The following is a 24570-nucleotide window of genomic DNA, read 5'->3' as shown; positions in this document are numbered from 1 at the left end:
TCGCTATCTAACCGAGACTGTGTTAGTGGTGTAACATCTCGTCTCTTCTTCCTCCCCCTCTCCTCTCCTCTCCTCTCCTCTCCTCTCCTCTCCTCTCCTCTCCTCTCCTCTCCTCTCCTCTCCTCTCCTCTCCTCCCGCAGAACCCTGACATTGTGCTCGTCCACTATTTGAATGTTCCAGCCATTGAGGATTGTGGGAAACCATGCGGTCCGATCCTGTGCTCCATCAACACGGACAAGAAGGAGTGGGCCAAGTGGACCAAGGAGGAGCTGATCGGCCAGCTCAAGCCCATGTGTGAGTATCTATCTGAGCATAATCCCCATTCAGAACCAACCGTGGCGTGCAGCACTCACATCATCCGGGTCCAATTGTTTATTCATAGCCTTTAATATAAACAGTTGCTGTCTCCTTTCTCTAGTGGTTTTAATAGTTTTACATGTCTGATGCATTAAAAAAAAACAAAGATGAAACATAGTGGCTGTTGTTTTGGTCTGAGGATCTTAATGTCCGGTCCTATTAGCTGATAGCTGGTACACTTAGTGCCCTCAGCTCCTCAGTCACGGAGCATCTTGGCCCAGTGTTTTCCACCGCACTGTGTTAGATGAGTCGGAGCTCTTCCCCTGGAGCCGTCTTGTGAGTTACGGGGTCAGAGTTCAGCTCTTCCCACCACCAGACCTCTGGCACCGGTCTGGTCGGTCTGAGAGTGCAGCTTCTCTCCGGCCCGTGAGGGGAAGTCGAGGCAGAGGGAGAGGGCGGCGGGCTGGGTTATTGATTCACGTTAGTGCGTGGGAGCAAGAATGTTTGACTCACCAGAAATCCCCCATCCACCCTCTCTCTCTCCCTCTCTCTCTCTGTCTTCCCCCTCAGTGGATTGATCCCTGTCGTTATCAGCTTTACTAATGCTCTGTGAGATGCACTATGTGTTTTTTTACGAGTCTCCAGACCGGCCCAAAGAGATGAGGCAATGTTTTGGAAAAAAGTCAGGCTTTGTCTGATGATGATAATAGCCAAACGGGGCTTGTGGGGCATTGAAAATCTCTCAGAGAGCCGTTAAGGTACCTTTAACAGCCAGACTGTGATTCGGGGTGTGTCTGGCCGCGGCCGGCAGGGCTGTGACTGATATTCCAATGGCCAATTATTGGTGATGTGGCCAGGTAAAGAGGAACGTGTCAGCAGCTTTTTACAAGTGCACACGCATGCCGGCTGCATACTGACAAGGCAGACCAGACCATCATCTCTGAGATCTTGGCCATTTTGTTACCCTCCTCCTCCTCCTCCTCCTCCTCCTCTTCAGCTGCTGCTGCGCTTGCTACAGTATCAGTTTGAGGACATATTTTAACATAAAGTCTCACCTCAGGACAGTAACTGAGCAACAACGGCCTACTGTATTCATTACGTCTGTGGCTTAATGTAAAAACCAAGCACAATTTGCAGTAATGCGTAAAGTCATTAACTTTGGGAGTTGTTGGGACAAAGAGGGAGAGTGTGAGATGCCTTCTAGCTGCCAGGCTACATGAGGGGGCTACATAAAGACCAAAAAAAAAAAAAAGAGGGGAAAAAAATCCCTCTCGTGCTTCTTTCCGTCTTTGCTTTCTATCTTTCTTCTCCTCTCTATCCCTGTCTCTTTTTCTTGGAACAGCCAGCATGTCAACACAAGCTCGCTGATGGAGCAACATTGCCACCTAGTGGCGATGTGAGATAATAACTCTGTCCCAAAGACTTGTGATGAAGTCATACTATATTATCCATGCATTATTTTATGTTAAATTATACATAAGCTCTTTCCATACGACTTGCATCTATTAGTAGATGTGGTTTGCACCGCACAGGAATATTATATATGAGCAGCGCTGTGGATCATTTTCCGTAGCAGAACTTCCATGCTTCTTCAAAGGAAAACAGATTTTCTTCATAGTTTGACACAGGCTCATATATTATATGTGTGTGGCTGTGTGTTACGTAACGATGATGGTTTCATTTTCACGAGCTGATTCTTTCGGATTCATGTCAAATAGTTATTTTTCTAGAACAATGTCAACTTCTGGCGGCGTAATTGCCCTCTTCCATCTCCCTTTTTGTTATTCTCGTCACGATATTTCAGCGCACAAGCCATTTGACACCTCTAATGATACAACAAAACACAACAAAAGGAAAAAAAAAAAGGGGATTTCATGGCTCGGTTGAGCTTATTCTGTCTCTCCCCCCCCCACCAAAAAAAAAAAACGCACGCATGCACGCCGTCACAGAAACTTTCACATGCACGGATGCTCACACGCAGCAGCAGCTCTGGTGAAACACGGCCTTGTCTGACCTTGTCCTCCTTAACACCCCGCAGTGTTTGATGAGGAAGGGAAGAAGCGAAGGGGGTGAGAAGGAGGGTAAGAGAGTGGCATCACTACTCAGTCACGCTACAGTTCCATAGACAAGGCAGCGCGGCTTGATTCACTCTTTTGGTCTAATGCTATAAACACGCTATAGTCCTCTCTCTCCACCGGCCATGCCCCCAGCCCGCTGACAGATAGTGCATGAGCGGCTTTAACAAACACTCAGACAGACAGAAGGCCTGTCTCCGGGCCAGACAGTCAGAGCCACAGAAGAAAAGACCAAGGCGAGACAGAGACAGACAGGGGCTGGCCATCATTGTAAAACTGTTGTATCCCACTGTCCCATATAGTGCCCGGCGGTGCAGACTAGCGGGCGACCAGATGGGATGTCGCGTGTGTCCCACAGATCAACTGCATTTGTCATTAAGGGGGCGATGTGATGCTGCTCATGACAGGATGCAGTCATCAGGATGATGATGCGACCGGGTTTACTGTTTGGTGCCTCTGCTGCCGCTGCCATTGGGATTAAGCCTAGTGGCGCTGCTGCTCCTGTCATGTCCGCTTTGGAACATAACCCTCAATGAGAAAAGTCGACAGGCAGACACGGTGGTAACTGTACGTCAACAACCCAGAGTCTCCGGGGGGCGATGTCCATCTGGATGAGGAGCGCCGTGGCAACGCTGGCATGAGGGATCAGGGTGAAGGGGAGATGAGATTGTTTGGACAAACAGGGACGGCATTACATGGTGGATGTAAGCTGTCACATTAGGACTCTCTCACTGTGGCACTGCAACAAATGCATAGCCCTATATTTAAAGGAGAATTCCTAAATCGTTGTCCTGATGGTCAACCAGTGTTGGGAGGAGCAAGAAACGCGACTAAAATTGATGCAGGCAAACCGGAGTTACACCATGGCTACCCGGCGCTAGGGATAGCGACAACGCTAACCTATGGGGGCAATTCTTTCAACCACAACAAACACTCAGAAAACAATCAAATATCTCTGGTACATGACTGGAATCCTTAGAGACACCACTGAACTCATATAGTTACAGTATAAACAGTATAAACTTTGTGTTTCTGCATGTAGCCACTCACCTCAGACAGCCGAACTCTGAAACATCCTGGAAAGACATTACTATCCCATCACAGAGCGCCTGCTCTCCCCGCCACAGAAACTAACACTTTTTCCTTGTTGTGATGATTTCTTTACAAAAATAAACGGTCTAACAGTGCAGTGGTAATGTACAAAATATCTCTGACCGTTTATTTTAGTAAAGAAATCATCACAACAAGGAAAAAGTGTTTGTTTCTGTGGCGGAGAGAGCAGGCGCTCTGTGATCAGATAGTAATGTCTTTCCAGGATGTTTCAGAGTTCGGCTATCTGAGGTGAGTGACTACATGCAAAAACACAAAGTTTATACTGTTTATACTGTAGTACACTATAGGATTCCAGTCATGTACCATAGATATTTGATTGTTTTCTGAGTGTTTGTTGTGGTTGAAAGAATTGCCCCCATAGGTTAGCGTTGTCGCTATCCCTAGCGCCGGGTAGCCATGGTGTAACTCCGGTTTGCCTGCATCAATTTTAGTCGTGGTTTTTGCTCCCCCCAACACCGGGTGACCATCAGGACAATGATTTACGGGTCAAAAATGACCGGAATTCTCCTTTAAGATTTATATGTTGCAATGATCATTTGGATTCCACAGCTTTTGCATAAATTCATAGATTTATTTCTTTGCATATCTGTCCAATCTATATGAAATCAGTAAGAATAAGATTTATTCATGTTAAATATTAAATATCAGGCCTTGCGTGTGCTCCGTCACCCCCCCTTCTTACCCCCCCCCCTCTCCCCTCCTGAGTCAGATCAGTGGAGCGGATGCTCTGCTGTCCTGCAGCTTCGCCACCGGTTTGGTCACGGAAGATTCATGACAGCGTTTTTAGTGCTCCAATGGCCTCATCATCTTCGTGTTAGTAATACTAGCATCATCTCATTTGTACTGTTTGCATTACACACTGTCAGGATCTGAATAGTGACTCAGCCCGAGCCGTCTGATGAGGTCTCCAGACAGACGGAATCATTTCTGCGGTAATTATAACGACATTAGATGAAACTTTCCTGTCACATTCGGTGTCCGATCGTTGTTTTTTTAAATGATTTTTTTCTCCCCCCACTGTAGATTAACGGATGAATAAATCTAACTTGATAATAGATCAAAAATGAATTCTGTTTGTGTTTCTATAACCTCCCACAGTGAGTTGTCTTTGGAGCATATGATCTTGGCTTGATCACAGCAGCTCTGCTGACATCTGCTGGTGACCGGCCTGTAATCTGCCAAAGTATCTTAAAGCTTTCAAGTTTAGATCCTTATCACAGTCGTGCAATCATGTTCCCCAGCTTTTTTTCCTCTTGGCTTTAACTAGCTCTGTCTTTAATCTGCATTACCCTCGCCCTCTTACGCTGTTTCCATTTCCTTTTATCTCGTATGCAAACAGACACGCAGGAAAGAAAATTCTCACTGTATTTTTCATACATGCTATAAAAGCTCACTCTTTGCGTATCTCTCTCCCTCTCTCTCTCTTGAATATTTAACTAAAGGAGGTACTGAAGTGTAGGGAACTTGAATTAAAGCTGGCTTGATTTTGTTTGATAGTCTAAATATGCTTCACTTCTGAAATATTACCTTTTTTTCCCCCGGTTGAGAGCCTGAGCACTGCAGCACTCAGTGGTGTCTCCCACCACCTTACAGCCACTAAAACCACTATCTGTCTCATCAGAAGTGGTGGCGGGTTGGCAAGTGGAGCGAAGAAAAGTATTAGGAGGTGCTAGCGAGGTGTGACTGAGGCAGGGAGTGAGAGCTTTACAGGAGAGAGCCTCTCCCTTTTTCCCCCCTTTGGTGCAGCGGCAGATCCGGCAGCAGCGAGGTGACGTTCCTCCCCAGAGGCTCTCTCCCTGTCAGAACACAGTCATAGGTCGGCGGAGGTGGGGGTGAGGTGGGGGGGGTGGAGGGTGGAGGGGATTGAGCTCGCTGTCACCTTCATCAGCGCGCGCAGAGGGGAGGCCACGGAGTAGCAACAGACACTGACACATGGGAGGTAAAAGAGGCACAATAGGGAATCGGCGGAAGGTTTGACATCACAGAGAGGTGAGACGGCTGTTCACCTCTGGACTCGGAGAACAGGAAATAAAACACACTGAGTAGGTGGAGAGAGTGATAGTTAAAGGGATATTGTGTAACTTCTCCTGTTATCTATTCACGAAAATCGATTATTTTCGTTCAAAAGTATGTTTTTCATTGATCAGTAATCCCCTCCCATCATCAAACTGAAGTGTTCCTTTCAGCTCTGAATGAGCCGTTCATGTCATTCATATCTACATGGAGCGGGTAAGCTCGGTGCTGGCTGCCATGTTGCGTCGCCATGTTTTTACGTTCAGTGGCAGCGTGATGGTAGGAAACCACGGAAACTCAGCGGAGACACCGGAGCTGTCGACTCAGGTCGAAGTGGCGTATGAAAAGTCACCGTGGTAACGCAGTGAGGAGGAATGGAGCGTTACTGTGCGTTCACACCAAAAGCTTCCAAAGCATCAAAACGCTGGAAGTCAATTAATTTTCAATGAGTGCCCGGAGACACTGAGCGACCAAAGCGTCACTAAACGAGAAGTTGAGCCTTGGTTAATTTTAGGGTAATTAGCTATGACACGGTTCGGCGGCAACCGGTCAGAATAGAGATGTCCTTTGGCTGCCTTTTTTTTGCCTTTTTTTTGTATTTCGGCTCCCCAATGACCAGCGCGATCGAACTTTGACGTCAGTCACGTGACGAGCGACCAAAGCGGCTGAAAAAATTTGCCGTTTTGGAAGCTGTCTTATCTGAAGCGCAGCCTCAAGCGTTTTTGACGCTTTGGAAGCTTTTGGTGTGAATGCACAGTTACACTGATGCTGCATTCACCTGCAGTCGGGCAGACTGCCATCAGTAACAGACCAGATGTCATTTTAGTCACAGAAGTTGAGAGAAAGACGGTAAAACGTGGGTCAGGTAAACAATACGACATCACCATGACATTGTTTACATAGAGGCTTGTTTATGCCGTTACGTGCAGCGGCTGTCGTCCGTCTGCCCTCTGCCCAATTTCACGTGAATGCAGCATGAAAAATACGACTGAGTTGCTTGCGATATATAACCGCAACGCTAGATGGGAGTAATTTCTACACAATGTACCTTTAAGAAGGTGTAAAAACAAAAGGTAATGCTGCCACTCTCATGAGCAGGTCAAACCGAGGAATATATACTTTTTTTTTTCATTGTTCTACAGTTTTTTACCTCGGGATTTTTTCTAGAGAGTTGTCCTCCAGCGAGCAGCAGCAGCAGCACTATACTGGCAGGCAGGCAGAGAGGACAGTGGGTGGGGCGGGGGGTTGGCGTGGCTGGTGGTCTGTTGGGCTGGCTGACATCTCTGTCTCCTCCTCTCTCCCGGCAGTTCATGGCATCAAGTGGACTTGCAGCAATGGGAACAGCAGCTCTGGCTTCTCAGTGGAGCAGCTAGTGCAACAGATTCTGGACAGCCACCAAACTAAGCCACCTCCCCGGACTCACAACTGCCTCTGCACGGGCACGCTGGGTAAGGGCTAGTAGCGGGGAGGGATGGATTGGAGGCTCAAAAATTCTGTAAGATAAGCAAAAAAAAAAAAAAAAAGGGCTCAATAAAGATACTGTTTGTTATACGGCAGATCAGACAAGGTGGTCGAGGGCTTTTTATTGGTAGGTGCTTCACGCTGAAATTGAGTTTCAGGGGTTATTGCCTTTTCTGTTATGTCTTGTTTGCTGATAACCATGTCAGGGCCATATCTGAAATAGCCCAGCTGTTCTTGAATGTCATGCTAGTCAATCAAATATTTTAATCTGTGTAATTTCACCAGGCTGTAACTCAGAAAAACAATGTAGAGCAATGGTTTTACTAATCTATAAAACTAATTACCCTGGATAAGCCTGTTTACTTTTTTGTTTTTTAAAGTAACAAGCCATGCAAAACTTCCCATATTCCTCCCTCATTGTAAACTAAAAACAAAGGCTAGTTTTATGTAAGTTTTCTGTCACCAACTGATCGCTGCTGTTTGTCTCTTGTTCCTTAAACAGTATTTGTCTCCAACGCCGTTTGCTCTGTTTGTCCTCGTGTAGGCGCAGGGAGCAGCGTGCACCACAAATGCAACAGCGCCAAACACCGCATCATCTCCCCTAAAGTGGACCCTCGCTCCGGGGGTTACAGCAGCGCCCACTCCGAGGTACAGAACAACGATGTGTCGGAGGGGAAGACCGAGCACACCGGCCATGGCGGAGGCAAAAGCTCCGGCGGCGGCGGCGGTGGAGGAGGAGGAGGAGGCAGCGCCAGGGAGAAACGCAACGGCAAAGTCCACAAGCCGGTGCTGCTGCACCAGAACAGCACAGAGGTGTCGTCCACCAACCAGGTGGAGGTCCCCGACACCACGCAGAACTCCCCCGTCTCCATCAGCAGCGGCCTGAACAGCGACCCGGACATGGCCGACAGCCCCGCGGTGACCGGGATGAGCCACGTGGCCTCCGTCATGTCCGGCCTGTCCCAGAGCGTCTTCATGTCCGAGGTCGCCGGCGATCCCGTCTACAGCATGTCTCCCACCGGCGGTCCCAACGCCCACCTGATGGGGGCCGAGGCCGCCTCGCAGGGCCTGGTGCTGTCCGTCACCGCCGCCGATCGCCACAAGTTCGCCTTCCCCGGCGGCGGTGGTGGTGGCGGCGGAGGAGGAGGAGGAGGAGGAGGAGGTGTGGTGGTGGGGGAACCGGGGACGACGGCGGCGGTGGGAGACAGTCTGTCCATGCTGTCCTCGGCCGGCGTGTCCGAGGAGCTGGTGCTGTCCAGCAGCCTGGACGCGGGAAGCATCAAGATCCCGGAGACCAACATGAACTTTGATCCCGACTGCTTCCTGAACAACCCCAAGCAGGGCCAGACCTACGGCGGCAGCGCCATGAAGACCGAGGGCAACTCTTCTTCATCTTCCTCTTCTTCTGGCAGGGATGGCGGCGGCGGCAGGGATGGCGGCAACACCAACGGCAGCATGCAGCGCTCCCCCCCCATGTCGGACAACGGCTACACCTTCAACTCGGCTCTGGTGAAGAACATCAAGACGGAGGACACGTCCTTCGAGCAGCAGCTGGCCAAGGAGAGCGGCTACCAGGTGGTCGGGCCAGTGGTCAACTGCGGCGGGAATGCTGTGTCCGCGTCGTCCGCCGGCGCCGGTGGTTCGGGCCCCGGCAGCCTCACGCTGACCGCGGCGGGCTCACTGCTTCCCTCTGGCGGCGGTCTGAGCCCCAGCACCACCCTGGAGCAGATGGACTTCAGCGCCATCGACGCCAAGCAGGATTACGCCGCCAACGCCGCCGCGGTCAGCTACAGTCAGGCCATGTCCAGCCCGCACATGCAACACCAGAGCCGCTCGCCCAGCTTCTTCCTGCAGGACGCCACGCAGCCCGGCCAGGGGCAACAGGGCCGGAAAACACATCTGATGGAGCACAACAACTCCCACGACTCCGGAGCGTACATGGGGCTGCAGGTGGTGAAGACGGACTCGAACCCTGGCGGCAGCAATGGCCACCTGCACCACCACCACCACCACCACCACCACCAGCAGCAGCAGCAGCAGCAGCAGCAGCAGCACCGGGCCAACAACTGCAACGGCGGCTCGCCCACCGAGGGTCCCGGTGGCCAACAACAAGCCGGCCCCCTCCAGCTGCTCCAGTACCAGGGAGCATTCCCGGGGCTCGGGAATGTCGGTGAGCACGAGGTGGAGGTGGTGGTCGGCCTGGAGCAGCCGGGAAACGTGAACTCCGCTCAGGCCGGAGCTTCGGAAAACGGCGCGGAGAATCTGCTGAAGCCGGCGGACCACATTCAGGGAGAGGGAGGGGCCGCGGAGCAGCACTACCTGCAGCAGGGCTCGGACGGCGGCGGCGGTGGAGGGAATGCAGGCGGAGGAGGAGAAGGCGTGTCGATTCATAACGGCGGCAACAACAACGGCGACGGCGGCAACCGCTCCCAACAGCAGCTGCAGCCGCTCCTCCAGGGCACGAGCATGGTCCAAGGACTCTACAACGCCGTCGGAGCGCACCAAGGCAACGGCGGCGGCGGCGGCGGCACGGGGATGGAGATAAGTCTGGATCACTTCGACATCTCCTTCGGAAACCAGTTCTCCGACCTCATCAACGACTTCATCTCGGTGGACGGCAACGGGACCGCCATGTCGGCCGGCGGAGCGCTGTACGCCCACCAGCTGGTCGCGTCGCACGGCGCCGACGGCCAGAACGCGGCCGGCGGCGGCGGCGCGGTGGCGTCGCAGCAGCAGCAGCAAGGCCAGGAGGACGGAGGAGGGGGGGCCAGGGGCTCGGGGGGCTACAACAGCTCAGAGCTCTGCCTCCAGCCCTGCTGCAGCCCCCAGTCTCTGAGCGGAGGCGCCGGGGCGGGCGGCAACGCAGGAGAGGCCGGCTCGCTGGCGTACATGAACGTAGCGGAGGTGGTTTCTGCGGCGGTGGCCCAGGGCGCTCTGGGGATGCTGCAGGCCACCGGGCGGCTCTTCATGGTCACCGACTACTCTCCTGAGTGGTCCTACCCTGAGGTGAGGGATGGGGCACTTTTCTTTTTTTCACAATCACACATCTCTCCTGTTGATTATCGCATTCATGTATCGGCCTTTTTACTCCGATGCTGGGTCAAAGGGACTTCACTCAGCAGTTTTTAGGAAAGCTTTCAAACAGTGCATTAGGTTTTGAATAATGTAAATACCCATTATAGTCTCAAGATTTTTAGGTGTCATCCCCATTTCTCTCATATGCAGCTAGATCTGTTTCTTCAAAGGGATAGTTCAACATTTTGGCAAACTGGCCCATTGCCATAATCCCTATAGTCACAGCAGTAGGTTTGTTACCTTTAATTGTCGGTGCAAGCTATTTTTAGAACGGCGGAGCAGAGCCGTGAGCTGCTCAGAGCTACGCTATGGAGGCTCATGGGATTTCTTGGTTTCCCTCATCAAACACACAATCCATCCATCCATCCATCCATTGTCCGCCGCATTATCCGGAGTCGGGTCGCGGGGGCAGCAGTCGGAGCAGGGATCCCCAGACTTCCCTCTCCCCGGACACTTCCTCCAGCTCTTCCGGGGGGACCCCAAGGCATTCCCAGGCCAGCCGAGTGACGTAGTCACTCCAGCGTGTCCTGGGTCTTCCTCGGGGCCTCCTCCCGGTGGGACATGCCCGGAACACCTCACGAGGGAGGCGTCCAGGGGGCATCCTATACAGGTGCCCGAGCCACCTCAGCTGGCTCCTCTCGATGTGGAGGAGCAGCGGCTCTACTCCGACCTCCTCCCGGGTGACAGAGCTCCTCACCCTATCTCTAAGGGAGAGCCCCGCCACCCTGCGAAGGAAACTCATTTCGGCCGCTTGTATCCGGGATCCCGTTCTTTCGGTCATGACCCAGAGTTCATGACCATAGGTGAGGGTGGGAACGTAGATCGACCGGTAAATCGAGAGCTTTGCCTTTCGGCTCAGCTCCTTCTTCACCACGACGGACCGATACAATGACCGCATTACTGCGCCCGCCGCACCGATCTGCCTGTCGATCTCGCGCTCCATTCTCCCCTCACTCGTGAACAAGACCCCGAGATACTTAAACTCCTCCACCTGAGGCAGGAACTCTCCCCCGACCTGGAGGGTGCAAGCCACCTTTTTCCGGTCGATAACCATGGCCTCGGACTTAGAGGTGCTGATTCTCATCCCAGCTGCTTCACACTCGGCTGCAAACCGCCCCAGTGCATGCTGAAGGTCCTGGCTCGAGGGAGCCAACAAGACCACATCATCTGCAAAAAGCAGAGATGAAATCAAGTGGCTCCCGAACCGAACCCCCTCCGGCCCTTGGCTGCACCTAGAAATTCTGTCCATAAAAATAGTGAACAGAACCGGTGACAAAGGGCAGCCCTGCTGGAGTCCAACACGCACCGGGAACAGGTCTGACTTAGTGCCGGCCATGCGAACCAAGCTCCTGCTCCGGTCATACAGGGACAGCCCCGCAACATCCAGAGACTTGAGGTACTCAGGGAGGATTTCATCCACCCCCGGTGCCTTGCCACTGAGGAGCTTCCGGACTACCTCAGTGACTTCAGCTTGGGTGATGAATGAATCGACCTCTGAGTCCTCAGCCTCTGCTTCCTCGACGGAAGGCGTGTCAGTGGGATTGAGGAGATCCTCGAAGTATTCCTTCCACCGCCCGACGATATCCCCAGTCGAGGTCAACAGCTCCCCTCCTCCACTGTAAACAGTGTTGGCGGAGCACTGCTTCCCCCTCCTGAGGCGCCGGATGGTTTGCCAGAATTTCCTCGAGGCCGACCGGTAGTCCTCCTCCATGGCCTCCCCGAACTTTTCCCAGACCCGAGTTTTTGCTTCCGTGACCGCCCGGGCTGCCGTTCGCTTGGCCTGCCGGTACCCGTCAGCTGCCTCGGGAGTCCCCCGAGCCAGCCAGACTCGGTAGGACTCCTTCTTCAGCTTGACGGCATCCCTTACTTCCGGTGTCCACCACCGGGTTCGGGGATTGCCACCGCGACAGGCACCGGAGACCTTACGGCCACAGCTCCGGACGGCCGCGTCAACAATGGAAGTGGAGAACATGGTCCATTCGGACTCAATGTCTCCGGCTTCCCTCGGAATCCGGTCAAAGCTCTCCCGGAGGTGGGAGTTGAAGACTTCCCTGACAGGGGATTCTGCCAGACGTTCCCAGCAGACCCTCACGATACGCTTGGGTCTTCCAGGTCTGACCAGCTTCCTCCCCTGCCAGTGGATCCAACTCACCACCAGGTGGTGATCAGTTGACAGCTCAGCCCCTCTCTTCACCCGAGTGTCCAAGACATACGGCCGGAGATCAGATGACACGACTACAAAGTCGATCATTGACCTCCAGCCTAGGGTGTCCTGGTGCCACGTGCACTGATGGACACCCTTATGCTCGAACATGGTGTTCGTTATGGACAGACTGTGGCTAGCACAGAAGTCCAATAACAAAACACCACTCGGGTTCAGATCGGGGAGGCCGTTCCTCCCAATCACACCTCTCCAGGTAACACTGCCGCTGCCCACGTGAGCGTTGAAGTCCCCCAGTTGGGGCACTTTCCAGCACCCCTCCCAGGGCCTCCAGGAAGGCCGGGTACTCTGCACTGCCGTTCGGCCCGTAGGCCGAAACAACAGTGAGAGACCTATCCCCGACCAGAAAGCTCTCATTAAGTGGGGAGAACTCCAACTCATGGCGGCTGAGCTGGGGAGCTATGAGCAAGCCCACACCAGCTCGCCGCCTCTCACCATGGGCAACTCCAGAGTGGAAGAGAGTCCAACCTCTCTCAAGGAGTTGGGTTCCAGAGCCCAGGCTGTGCGTGGAGGTGAGCCCGACTATCTCTAGCCGATACCTCTCAACCTCCCGCACAAGCTCAGGCTCTTTCCCCCCCAGCGAGGTGACATTCCATGTCCCTAAAGCCAGAGTCGAGGCCCCCACCCACGGCTGCCACCCAAATCACACGGCACCGGCCCCTTCTGAACCCTCTCGCGGGTGGTGAGCCTACGGAAAGGAAATACACAATCCAACAACTCCAAAACGCTCTCATGGACAAGTTGTGACCTGCACATTCACCACGCTGTGAGATAATAACAGAACGTTACCAGACAGAGTTGTTTTAGAGGGAAATTCATGCAAAACCGCTGATGCGCGTTGCCTTCAGGGACAGTTTTTCATCAAGCAGTCTCTGTATTTCCCTCTAAAACAACTCTGTCTGGTAACGTTCTGTTATTATCTCATAGCGTGGTGAATGTGCAGGTCACAACTTGTCCACCAGAGCGTTTTGGAGTTGTTGGATTGTGTATTTGATGAGTTTGATGAGGGAAACCAAGAAGTCCCTTTAGTCTCCGTAGCGTTGCTCTGAGCAGCTCGCGGCTCTGCTCTGCCGTTCTTGCACCGACAATTAAGGGGTAACAAACCTACTGGTAAGACTATAGGGATTATGGCAATGGGCCAATTTACCAAAATGTTGAACTATCCCTTTAAGAGGTTTTTCACATTTGCCTTTTATATGATCAGTGTGTTGTTGGAATAAGAAAATATACTATAAAACGTCTGGGATGTTTGATTATACTTCAACCTGTTGTTTCTTGTTCTGTAGATGTTTTACTAAAACTCAACGAACTGAAAATATTGAGCCGTATTTAAAGGTGTTTGTCCAAGTCTCTTTAGTCAGGAGGTTGTACTTTTTATACAGCAATATTGTTTTTTAGTGTATTCATTCACAGACAAATGAGGCAGATGGAGAACTTAAGTTGTAGCTCAAATATAATCATAAATCAGAAAACTTCCTATGCTTCATTGATGCAGAAAAAAAGGGCCTAAGGAAAATGTAATCAATATTTTTCTTTCTCCTTATTTTATTTATGAACAACTGCAGCACTGGTCACACACACCGTGGCCTCCTCTTCATATTGTTTCTGTTGTAAAAAATAATTTCATCACTTGCTTTTATTTCTAGTCATTGAATATTAATCAGACATGACAGTAAACAGCACTGCTCTTTTTTTTTTTTAGTAAAGATGCAAATCGAACATTAGCATAAAGTGTAAGTCCTCCATCAATGAAACTAAACGTGATTTAGAGGTTGGTGCATTAATAGCACAGTGATTTGCATAACTTTTTTTTTTGTTAGATGACCTTAATTATAAAAAGCTTGACAGCCAATTTCATCATTAGATTTAATTTGCCATTATATAAACATGCATTCAGGCAATGTTAAACACATTGTGTGTTGCTGAGTTTTTGTTTATTGTGTCCCTCCACCTGCACTCTTGTGTTTGTAATTCAATGGCAGCTTTTCACACAGGCAAAAAAAAAAAGTGGAAGAAGCCTCATTGATATGATTTACATCCACATTTCAAGCCTAAGTGGAGTGTTTGATACTCTACTCCAAAGGTAGAGTTTGGCAGCTACTTTTAAATACCATAATTAAAAGTGAAGTGAATAATGAGCACAATGAATGAGTGAAAACTGTGCAAAAGGATTCTTAAATATTGAATCAGTTAGAAATTAAATGAGAATTAAGGAACTGGGAAGTCGGTGGAATTGAAAAATGTACCCGATAGAGATTAATTCACAGGTTACGCTATTGCAGTCATGACCTTGATGAGATGAGAAGCTCTTCTCATCACTGCAGAGCCAGAGTGAACATGAACAATATACCACCAGTCACATGGAGGTATTAGTAGACGTCTACAAACATTGATAGCATACTGCTGCTTGTGAATCAGTCTGGATTCTACAGCATCAGGTAAATGTTTAAAATATAAATGTAACGTAAAATAAATGAGATTAACACTGGAATATTTCTATACAAACAGACAGACATCTTGCTCACTTCTCTCTTATGCAGGGCTGTTGCTAGTTGTTCTGGGCCCCCTGAAAGAATACTAAAGTGGGCCCCTGCCCCCCTGACTTTTCCACTTTTTTTTTCTTACACTGCAAAAACTCAAATCTTTCCAAGAATATTTATCCTTTTTCTTGTTAAAATGTCTCATTTTTGGTCAAAACTAATTTCTTTCCACTTAAAATAAGACTCATCACCTAAAAATGTACTTGTTTTTGGATCATTTTCACTTGTTTCAAACAAATATTCACTTGAAATAAGTAGACTAATCTGCCAGTGAAAGCAAGTTTTTTGTGCTTGTAATAAGGAAGAAAAACTTGCTCCACTATCAGATTTTTCTACTTATTTCAAGTGAAAATAAGCTTGAAAGAAGTAAAAACTGTCTAGAAACAAGCTACTTTTTATGTGATGTGTCTTATTTTAAGTATAATGAGATTTGTTTCGACTAGAAATAATATAATATGAGTTTTTGCAGTGTAGACTACATATGTATTATCATTTTTTATTAACTTTGTTTTGATGCTAATGCAGCATTACTATGCGTATTAGTCAGGGTCTTATGCAGAATAATCCAGTCATTAGACTACTGGGGTATTTTGTGGGCCCTACTGGGCGCTGGGCCCCTGGAATTATCATCACCTTTCTCCCCTATACAACGGCCCTGCTCTTATGTAATCCACAGCGTTATGATAATGTTGTCGTGGTAATACCCTCCTTTAGCCTCTGGAGGGAAGCACAACAGTTTAATGTGAGGGCTGTTGAGTGTTTTTAGTGAAGTAACAGTGTTTGTCCACATGATGGCAGCAGAGATCAGAACAGAGCAGCTGATTGCTTCTCCTCGGTGTCGTTCTTATCTCTGCACTCTAGATGGAGTCGTAACAACAGTTGATCGTAATCGGGCTCTTAAACCTCGACTCGGCAGGTGTGTTATGAGTTTGTTTTCTCCACTTGTCCTGTTTCTCAGGGTGGAGTCAAGGTGCTGATCACTGGGCCGTGGCAGGAGGCCAGCTCCAACTACAGCTGCCTGTTCGACCAGATCTCAGTCCCAGCCTCGCTCATCCAGCCCGGCGTGCTGCGCTGCTACTGCCCAGGTAACAGCACAAAGCTCACACATGGGACAAATAACAGAGTTCAGCTCAGCTTCTTTTTTTTTCATTTTTTAGTTTTGTCTGTTTTTATGGTAAACTGTTGTAAAAATATAAGTAAGATTTTACAATTTTTTAGATGCATTTAATATGTTTTTTTCTTTTATGGGTGGCCTGGTGTGCTGCTGAGTTGTAGGTTTCTTATTAAAATCATGTGTATCTACCAAACACAGCACTGGCTTCGGCTATAGCGTTGTGTAAGTTCATAGTTTGTAGGCTGATAGCATGCAGCAGATCTGGACAATGCTGTTTTTTATGTGTATTGTGGATTTATAAGTTTAAAGGGTAAGTGTGTGCTTATATCACTGAGTCTTTTGTTCCAGAACAGTCAAAAATGTATCTTTACGGTTATGAATAAAAAATAAAGCAGGTTTAAATGTCATGACTATGAGCCACAGTATTTATTACTAGATTTAAATTATAATGTGACTTTGAATTTGAATGTCTTTATTGTCATTGCACAAGTACAACGAAATTGGGTGCAGTCCTTAAAGTGCAAGTTAGGAAAAAATTAAAACATCTATAATAAATAAATAAATAAATAAAATCAATTAAAAAACACATACAGGATACAACAACATGTGTTCACGTTCTTAAATTAAGCTGTAAATTAATATGAGATGAGATATTTCTTTATTTGTCACATAATGGGGAATATATTGGGGAATAGTTTTGCAGCAGCAGACACCAATGAAAGGAGTAAAGAGCACAAAATGATAGATACAAACTTAAGAAAGCGATAAAAAGCAACATTTGTAAACAGTGTGTACGGTCAATTAAAGAGTGGAGACTATTATATACAGAGAAGTGATTGCTTATATATTATTGGTATTGTACGTGTATATATACACTGTACATTGAGTATAGTTGTCCAATAGTCAGATTGTTCAGGTTATGTTGTGTTGTGAACTGGGAGCAGTGCTGATTATTATATGATAAATTATAAAATTCAAATTATATTCATGTTCACACTGACACTAATTGTGCACAGGGAATCAAGCCAGCGATCACTCCTCATAGACAGATCTGAGCATGTAGCAGTGAGGTGGTGTGAACTGTTCTGAGGTCTCATTACCCTCCGTCTCTCTGCAGCTCATGACACCGGCCTGGTGACGCTGCAGGTGGCCGTCAGCAACCAGATCATCTCCAACTCTGTGGTGTTTGAGTACAAGGCCCGCGCTCTTCCTTCACTGCCATCATCGCAGCACGACTGGCTCTCGCTGGATGGTACGTCTCTCCTCACTCTTATATCAGCTTAATAACTCTGGCTGTCTGATATCCGACCTTCTCTCTCTCTTCAAATCTCCTGCTGTCCTCTTCATTTTGTAAGAGTGAGACATGACAGGCTAAAGTATTGTTGCACTTGACACTTGCACTCCACAGTTTTGAAATGTTTGGCCTATTTTGCTTCCATAAGATAAGATGTCGTCTCTCAGACCAGTGGAAAGAAAACATGGAAACCTTACAATATTTGCACCTGCAGACATTTAACACAACATGTAGCATCATGAACACTGTCATCAGGTCATCACAGGTTTCATTTTAAAGCTTTATTCCTTTGTTTTATTTTATTTCTATACTTTATTCTTCTTTTCAAAGAGGTGTTGTTCATGTATCAGCCATAGCCTGATTCTTAACTTAACTTTATTTATAAAAACATGGTGAAATATTATTTTCTAATTTATGGAAAGAAAAAAAAAAACATTCAAAAATCTCCTCCATAAAAACATTTGACATATGTAGCGATATGTATGCAAATGAATGCATGTTTAATTTGTTTACATTTGCATATGTAAACACCACATTTCATTACATTTCTATTAATCAATTGTTGTGCCTTGCCTAAATTTTAGATGAATGATCTGCTGAAGCATCACACGTTACAAACTCTACCACCTGCCTGGTTTTAAAGGCGAGACACTACAGGCAAAAACACTGTTTTTTCATGCACTGATCAATTTTGAGATTTTGGGCTATTTTTCTTCCTTAACATGTATTCTTTCAGAAAAGTCAAAAGAAATGGTAGATAATCCACATTAAAGTGGTTATTTTACTTCATTTTGTCTCTTTCGTCAGTAGATTTCTCCCAAATTTGCCATAATTTAGCAGGTATATTGCTTCATTTACATATTTAAACATAACATTTGACAAAACTTGTAATACAAAAAGTATTTGTCTTAATGTAAGTGATAAACTTGGGAAGTTTCATGGTGATATCTGTTATTTAAAATTTCTACCCTATTCACCTGTAGTGTCTCCCCAAGTACACATCATATGCATCGGGACATTATTAAATATATAGAAAGGTACCAAAGTGATCTTCCATTTTGCACAGTTATACACATTTACACAGTTTGGACTGAATTTTGGCTTGGATCGGTGTTATCATCTTGCAAATCAAAATAACAGGAACAGTAACAACGATATGTGCCTTCAGTTGTGTATATGATCTTGGATTCAAAATGTTTAGCCCTTAAAGCAGATATCAGTGGAATGTTTTTGTTAATATAAGTCCTAAATAGTCATATTTTCCGTCAGCAATCACTTACATGAAGTATTTCAGCCTAAACACGAGTCTCTCCGTCACTCTGCTCTGCTGTAACCCGAGGAGAAAATTTTCCTTGTGGGATACAAGTGTTATCCAATGAGGAGAGAGAACGGCATGAAGGGCTGTGTGTGCAGCCAAGGGATGCGCGTGAATGTGGTGACGTAGCACGAGGACCAATTGATGCCTGACAAGGGCGGGGGCTGCTAACTCATGGTGCGTTCAAAGAAACTCGTACTTTGTGTTTTTCCTTCCTGTGAAGTCATACCAGTTCGATCTGGTACGAGTTCACGGGTCGGAAGTTACGAGTGGCCGTTATAGGGAACTTTCACAGACAACAGGATGGTAAAAACACGAGCTACGGGTTACCTGGAACGCTACCAAGTCGTAGTTGTGACTTGAAGCTGTAACTTACGGTTTCAAAAGCCTGCCTTGAACGCAGCATTAGCCGAAACGGCCGTGAAGCTGATATCTGCTTTAACTGCGTGATATACATCTCATAACTGTTCAGGTGTGTTTCATAACACATTTTCACTTCCATTATCATCGGTTTTATTTTTCAGAGCAGGTCAGTTAAATAAAAGCCTCTAGTCTCATCAGCTGTGTAACAATCAGACAATAAGAAGAGCTCTACTTTTGTGTACACAGCAGTGCAGAAGCACTGACGGGTTTTGGGGCATTGGTTTTGTTGTTCATCATTATTTGCGAATAATGTGAAATTTTTCCATGAGTGACCCTGTTAGAGTAACAGAGCGTCTTTGTGGATCAGCATTTTAGAGGTCTCCTACTGATAATCAGAGATGCTGCAGGGCTGGAAAAATTTCCATTCTGTTTAAATTCAACTTAGGTCTGCGAGTGGAGAGACCTACAGTACTGTAGACATGTTCAGCAGAATGTAATGAGAGTGTATAAGCCATTGTATGTCTATGCGTGCGTGCGTGTGTGTGTTTGTGCTGCTGGGGAAGCAATGCTGCAGTGCTCGAGCATTGACAGGATAAAGTAGGGCACGGGAAAGCACAGGCTCACAGGACAGCTGCATTGCAGACGGCCCTTGAGGGAGTGGGAGTGAGTAATCGAGAGCTGGCGGCTCCCAAACACGGCATTACCAGTGGATCCCTCCGCCATTCATACCCTACTGCCTCACTGGCCCATTCACAGAACCAGTTAAGGAGGAGCTGACTGTCTCAGGGAGAGAAACACAGCCCACCCTATTACCTTACTTATATTAACCCCTTGCCTGCTACCTCGCACTTGGTTTCATTGTAATCTGCAGTCTTTGTGTTTGAGGGATCCACACAGAAATCACTGGCTGCGCTGTGATTTTCACTTTTTAAAGCCTCAGTGTGTAACTTATTTGGCTTTTTATTAGCAAAAATCAAATATTGCTTTCATAAATACGTATTTCACTGAATCACTCGAATCACATGTGCATACAAATGAAAGCTTTCTCGTACCTTAGAATGAGTTGTTACAAGTCGTTACAAATACATAAGTGGGCGACGCACCGAACCGAGGCGGCCATGTTGCATCGCCATTTTTTTATGTTCAGTGGCAGCGTGACCGTAGGTAACCACGGAAACTCAGCGGAGCTGTCGGCTCGCGGAGAAAGTTTTCCAGGTAGCGCCTGTTAAAACTGTCACCACTGTGTAGTGTGAGGAAGGACGGAGGCACTGATGTTGCATTCAGGTGCATTCAGGTGCAGTCAGGCAGACGGCCGTCGGAAAGACGGTAAAAAGTGGGTCAGGTAAACCATCACCATAACAACATTGTCACGCCTGTATTGTTTTGCCTCATGCTGGCGGACCACTTGTTTACATAGACCGCTTGTTTATCCTGTTACATGCAGCTTCTGTTGTCTGTCTGACGTCTACCCGATTTCACGTGAATGCAACATCAAGAATACGTTCCGATATGCAACCACAAGGCTAGATGGGGGTAAAAAATGGGGCACAAAAATATTATTTGTAGAAGCTGAAAATAGCTAAATAAGTAGAAATGCACTTCTACTCCTGAGATGCTGTGATGCTTTAAAGGGGCATGACACATAAATATGTCTGTTTGTTTCATACTTGTATATACAAATGATGTAACGTTATATCAAGCTGATGTTGCCCCAGGTGAGTTCCTTTGTGTCTGTCTGTCTGTCTGTGTGTGAGAGACAGAAAGAGAGAGGGAGGGGGGTTATTGTTTCCTTTGAAATATTTGAAAGTGCCAATCACATACACGTTACTACAAAACAATAGTGTCCCTGCAGGAATTGGATAAAAACCCTCCCTGTGGCTGAAGCCTGTGTGTGTACTACGGTATACGTGTTTCAGGACCACCGCACTGTGGACAGCGACTCTGGCGCAAAGGCGCACTGTGAAACCCAGGGAGGTTCATAAAGTAGTTTTTTTTTTCCTGGGTGAATTGGCTCAGTTTGGAGCTTTGTTTACCTTTTGTAATTACAGACACGTTAAACTGTCCTCTGCGGTAACTATGGACCACGGGACTTGTTTGAGAAGTAGGGCGGGATATAATCACTGTGCACTCATCGACAACGTCCACAGCACAACAGAAGCACTGCACATCTATCCCAGTAACTGTGTGTGAAGATTCCTGTTTGAGTCCGGACTATGTCACAAATAATTATACATTTTATTGGTCACGGTGTTACAATTATCACGAACTATTATGCATTAATTAATTTCACAACACTATGTGTAAAATCAAATTCAGTCTAAATGTAATTACATTACTCAACAGAAAATATTTCAAGTATCTTATTTGACCAATTGGGGAAGTGTTTGAAATATTCAGGTCATAAATTGTCATCTATACCAAATGTTTAGGCTACCTATCGTTTTTTGTTTTGTTTAGTTTTTAACAAATGACACATTCAATCTTACATTAGTTAAATGGACCAGTATCTGAACATTTACCTTTATTTTGGCGCACATCTGCCGATATATGGTTCCGACATAATCTTTTTTTTTTGGGAAGTGACGGTATTTAGGAATCTTTACGATTAAATAATTGTGGCGTTTAATACCACGATTAATTGTGAAAACAAGTAATTGTGACATCCCTAAAAGTCCAGACTGTAGAAAACTCCAGCCCTGAACCCCTCCGGCCGGTCACCGGATCGACTCCAGGCTGCCTGACACCATACGTGACATGGGCTACGTGCGTTAGGCTGTAATGTCAAGAGTCCGCAGCGGTGTGTGTGTGTCTGTGTGTGTTGTAGCCCCACGTACAGCTTTGTGAGTTTCTTCTCCAATGGAAGACTCACTGTGCTATGATGTGCTAATGGCACAGCTGCCTGCCTGCCTTGATTTGTCATAATGCAGAGTGGGGGAAGGGGCGCTTTTTTTCTCTGCAGCACTGCAGGTAACGGAGCCATGGGCAGGACAAGAAGAAACGCTGTCGGAGCTGCAGAGCTGCTCACCGACCCACCGACCGACCGACCGTCCGTCCGCCCCAATAAGTCCCTCAGCTCAAATCCCCCACGAACCCCGAGCGAGCCGGGAGAGGTTCGCCGGGATCTGCCAAATTACAGCCCCGCATAGCGGCAATAGAGACTGTTAGTGAAAGAAGGAGGGGAGGGGAGGGGAGGGGGGCTGTGAGGGGGAGAGGAGAGGAGAGGAAAGAGAGGCGCGTGTTGACAGTAGTGGCTGAGCCCCAACCACCACACCGGCGTGACAAACGGCAGACCGTGTACACACAATGCAGGAGCGGGAGGAGTGGGCGTGTTTGGGGGTAAACAAACATGCTAAACTACCGCAAAACAGAGCGGGGTCTGGTCTGGTCTGGTCGGTCTGGTCCGGGGCTGGAGGAGCAGAATCCGGTCGTAGTGTTTTTGAATGAATGGTCGTAGCAGCAGGACTTCCTCCGGTGCACGCGTCGAGTAGAAAAACAACACCAATTATTATTAGGCTATTATTACTACTAATATTATTTTACAATAACGACGCTATTTACCAATCAAATTGACCAACAATAACAGTTTAAGGAGGAGCGGGACCACGGCTGGCTCGCGCGGAGGGAGGAAGGAAAGAAGCAGCGAACGGGAATTAGGGCGTCTGTTTACCGGCGGCACGTGCGCACAACGTCTCCTAGCAGCGGTATTTGTCATTTTACTGCAGGCTGCTCTAACAGCGACTACTAGAAACACTGGGAAAGTGTGTATGTGTGTGAGGTGAAACAAGTGAAGAGAAAGAGGAGGAGGAGGAGGAGGAGGAGGGGGCTATTAGAGGAAGAAGAGTAGTGAGCGGTCTTCCTCCCTCTCTCTTCTCTCTCTCTTTCTCTCTCCTCACGTCGCTCTCTTTCCCTCACTTTGTTCTATTGTTGACGAGTGCTCTGTTGAGACTGAGATTCAGTCTACACACCAAGGATATATATTTTTTTCTCCATTGTGTTTTTTTCTTCTTCCTCCGTATAAGAGCATGCAGTGGGTCTGACCGTCAGACTGAGAGAAGGGGGCTAACTGCACGTTGAGTGAAATGCAGCTTTGGTTGTTGGACTCCTCTGGGTCAGGATGCCACTGAATGACACCTGCATTTCCTAAAAGACAAAAAAAAAGGGAGTCTTTTTTTATTTTTATTTTTTCTGGACTCTACCAATGGAAAATAAAATAGAAGGTTAGAAGTGTTAAGTTCAACCTATATGGCTGTAGTGCTGTGCTGTGTTTGTGTTTGTGGTTGTGTTTGGTTTGCAGTTTCATTCTTTTATATCTATTGTGTGTTGTTGCCTTTCTGGTCTGAGTCAGTCTGTGTCACAAGAAGTTAAAGTTCCACGTTTTTCCTTTTTGGATTTATATATTTTTCTCCCCCTCTCCCCGCATGCTGAGCTGAGCTGAGCTGAGCTGCTTCTCTCTGTGTCTCTGTTGCTGTAGCGGAGTTGGAAACAAAATAAGTCTTGTGTTTTTTTCTTTTTTTGGCCACATGCTTCTCTCTCTCTCCATGTGATTCTGCCCCATTGCAGAATAAGCGGAGAGTTTGATGTTCATAGTAGGTTAAACAAGCAAACTCCTGACTCACGACAAGTGCTCAGGAAAAAAAAAGAAAAAAAAATCAGAGGCACACTCATCAAGACGCGTTCACTGACCAAATCTTTCATGGAGGAGGAAGTTCACTCACAGCTTGTTTCTTCCTAAAAGTCTTGGGGACTTTTGTCTATAAAGATGACAGGTCGGCAAGTGGCTGGTTTCTCGGTTGAAGCAGCACTGTGTCCACTCGTGTCTCGTGTCTTTACGCTGCGAGCTGAGCTGAGCTGAGCTGAGCTGCGAGTGCTGTTTCACGTGGTGTTGTTCAAAGTACTGGTAGTTGCTCCTGTGTCTATAGCGCATTGGAGTCTTGTCGCAGCCCTGAGTGTTGCTCAGGTTAACGGGGCCACCGTGTCTCTGCTGCTGCTGCTGCTGCTGCTGCTGAAAGCATCACACTCGTGCGTCTTTCTGTCATTTGCTCGGTCGTTTTGCACAGCTCGGGGTCCTGACCATAACAACAGCATGGACTCATTAAGCAATTAAGGCGCAATTAACACAAATACTCAGGCGTCGCTACTGTACCAGCAGCAGAACCACAGAGTGCTGCTGCTGCTGCTGCTTCTGCTGCCGACTACAACTTCCAGCTCCACGGATCCGTCTTCACTTCAGCCTCGTTTTAGTGTCCAGTCGGAGGTTTCCAGAATATTTAAAGCGAGACAGCTGCAGATGTACATTTATCTACCTGTTGCTCCTCTGTGAAGTTCAGTTTTCTCGTAGAGAAGAAGCTCCATCGCCTGTATAATAATAATAACCTCCAGTATACAAAGTTGCACAGTCTTTTAGATAATGTTATGCAAGTGTTGGATGAATCATGCTTGTTTGATGTTACAGGTGTAAAGCACGTGCATTCACAGCAGTATTCACCAAGCACCTCTTGTCTTGTGGCCACTTTTCATGCAAAGTGGTTTATTACAGTATAATTGGCAGGAGCAGTTTGTGTTTTGGCTGAACTTCACTTAATCACGTTATTAGTTGTTGCTGTAGTGCTGCTGCTTCTGCTGCTGCTGCTGCTGGTGTCAGCAGTGTAGCTGCAGTTGTAGTAGTAGTTGTGTGTTTGCTGCAGAAGC

At 47.5% G+C, this 24570-nt stretch overlaps 1 protein-coding gene across 1 annotated transcript in view; it reads left to right on the top strand.

Annotated features, from left to right (window-relative positions):
• The window catches only part of camta1a (calmodulin binding transcription activator 1a), a gene marked incomplete at both ends in the record, with an annotated part of 373552 nt that overhangs the window by 327406 nt on the left and 21576 nt on the right, over positions 1-24570 (top strand). Inside the window, 5 exon segments of the mRNA XM_083975264.1 lie at positions 142-295; positions 6807-6947; positions 7505-9966; positions 15755-15881; positions 17028-17162. Coding sequence (XP_083831390.1) covers positions 142-295; positions 6807-6947; positions 7505-9966; positions 15755-15881; positions 17028-17162 — 3019 coding nt within the window.

This window comes from Trachurus trachurus (assembly GCF_905171665.1).
Source record: "Trachurus trachurus genome assembly, chromosome: 7".
NCBI lineage: Eukaryota > Metazoa > Chordata > Actinopteri > Carangiformes > Carangidae > Trachurus > Trachurus trachurus.
The sequence above is the reverse complement of the archived record's forward strand: the minus strand, read 5'-3'. Positions and strand labels throughout refer to the sequence as shown.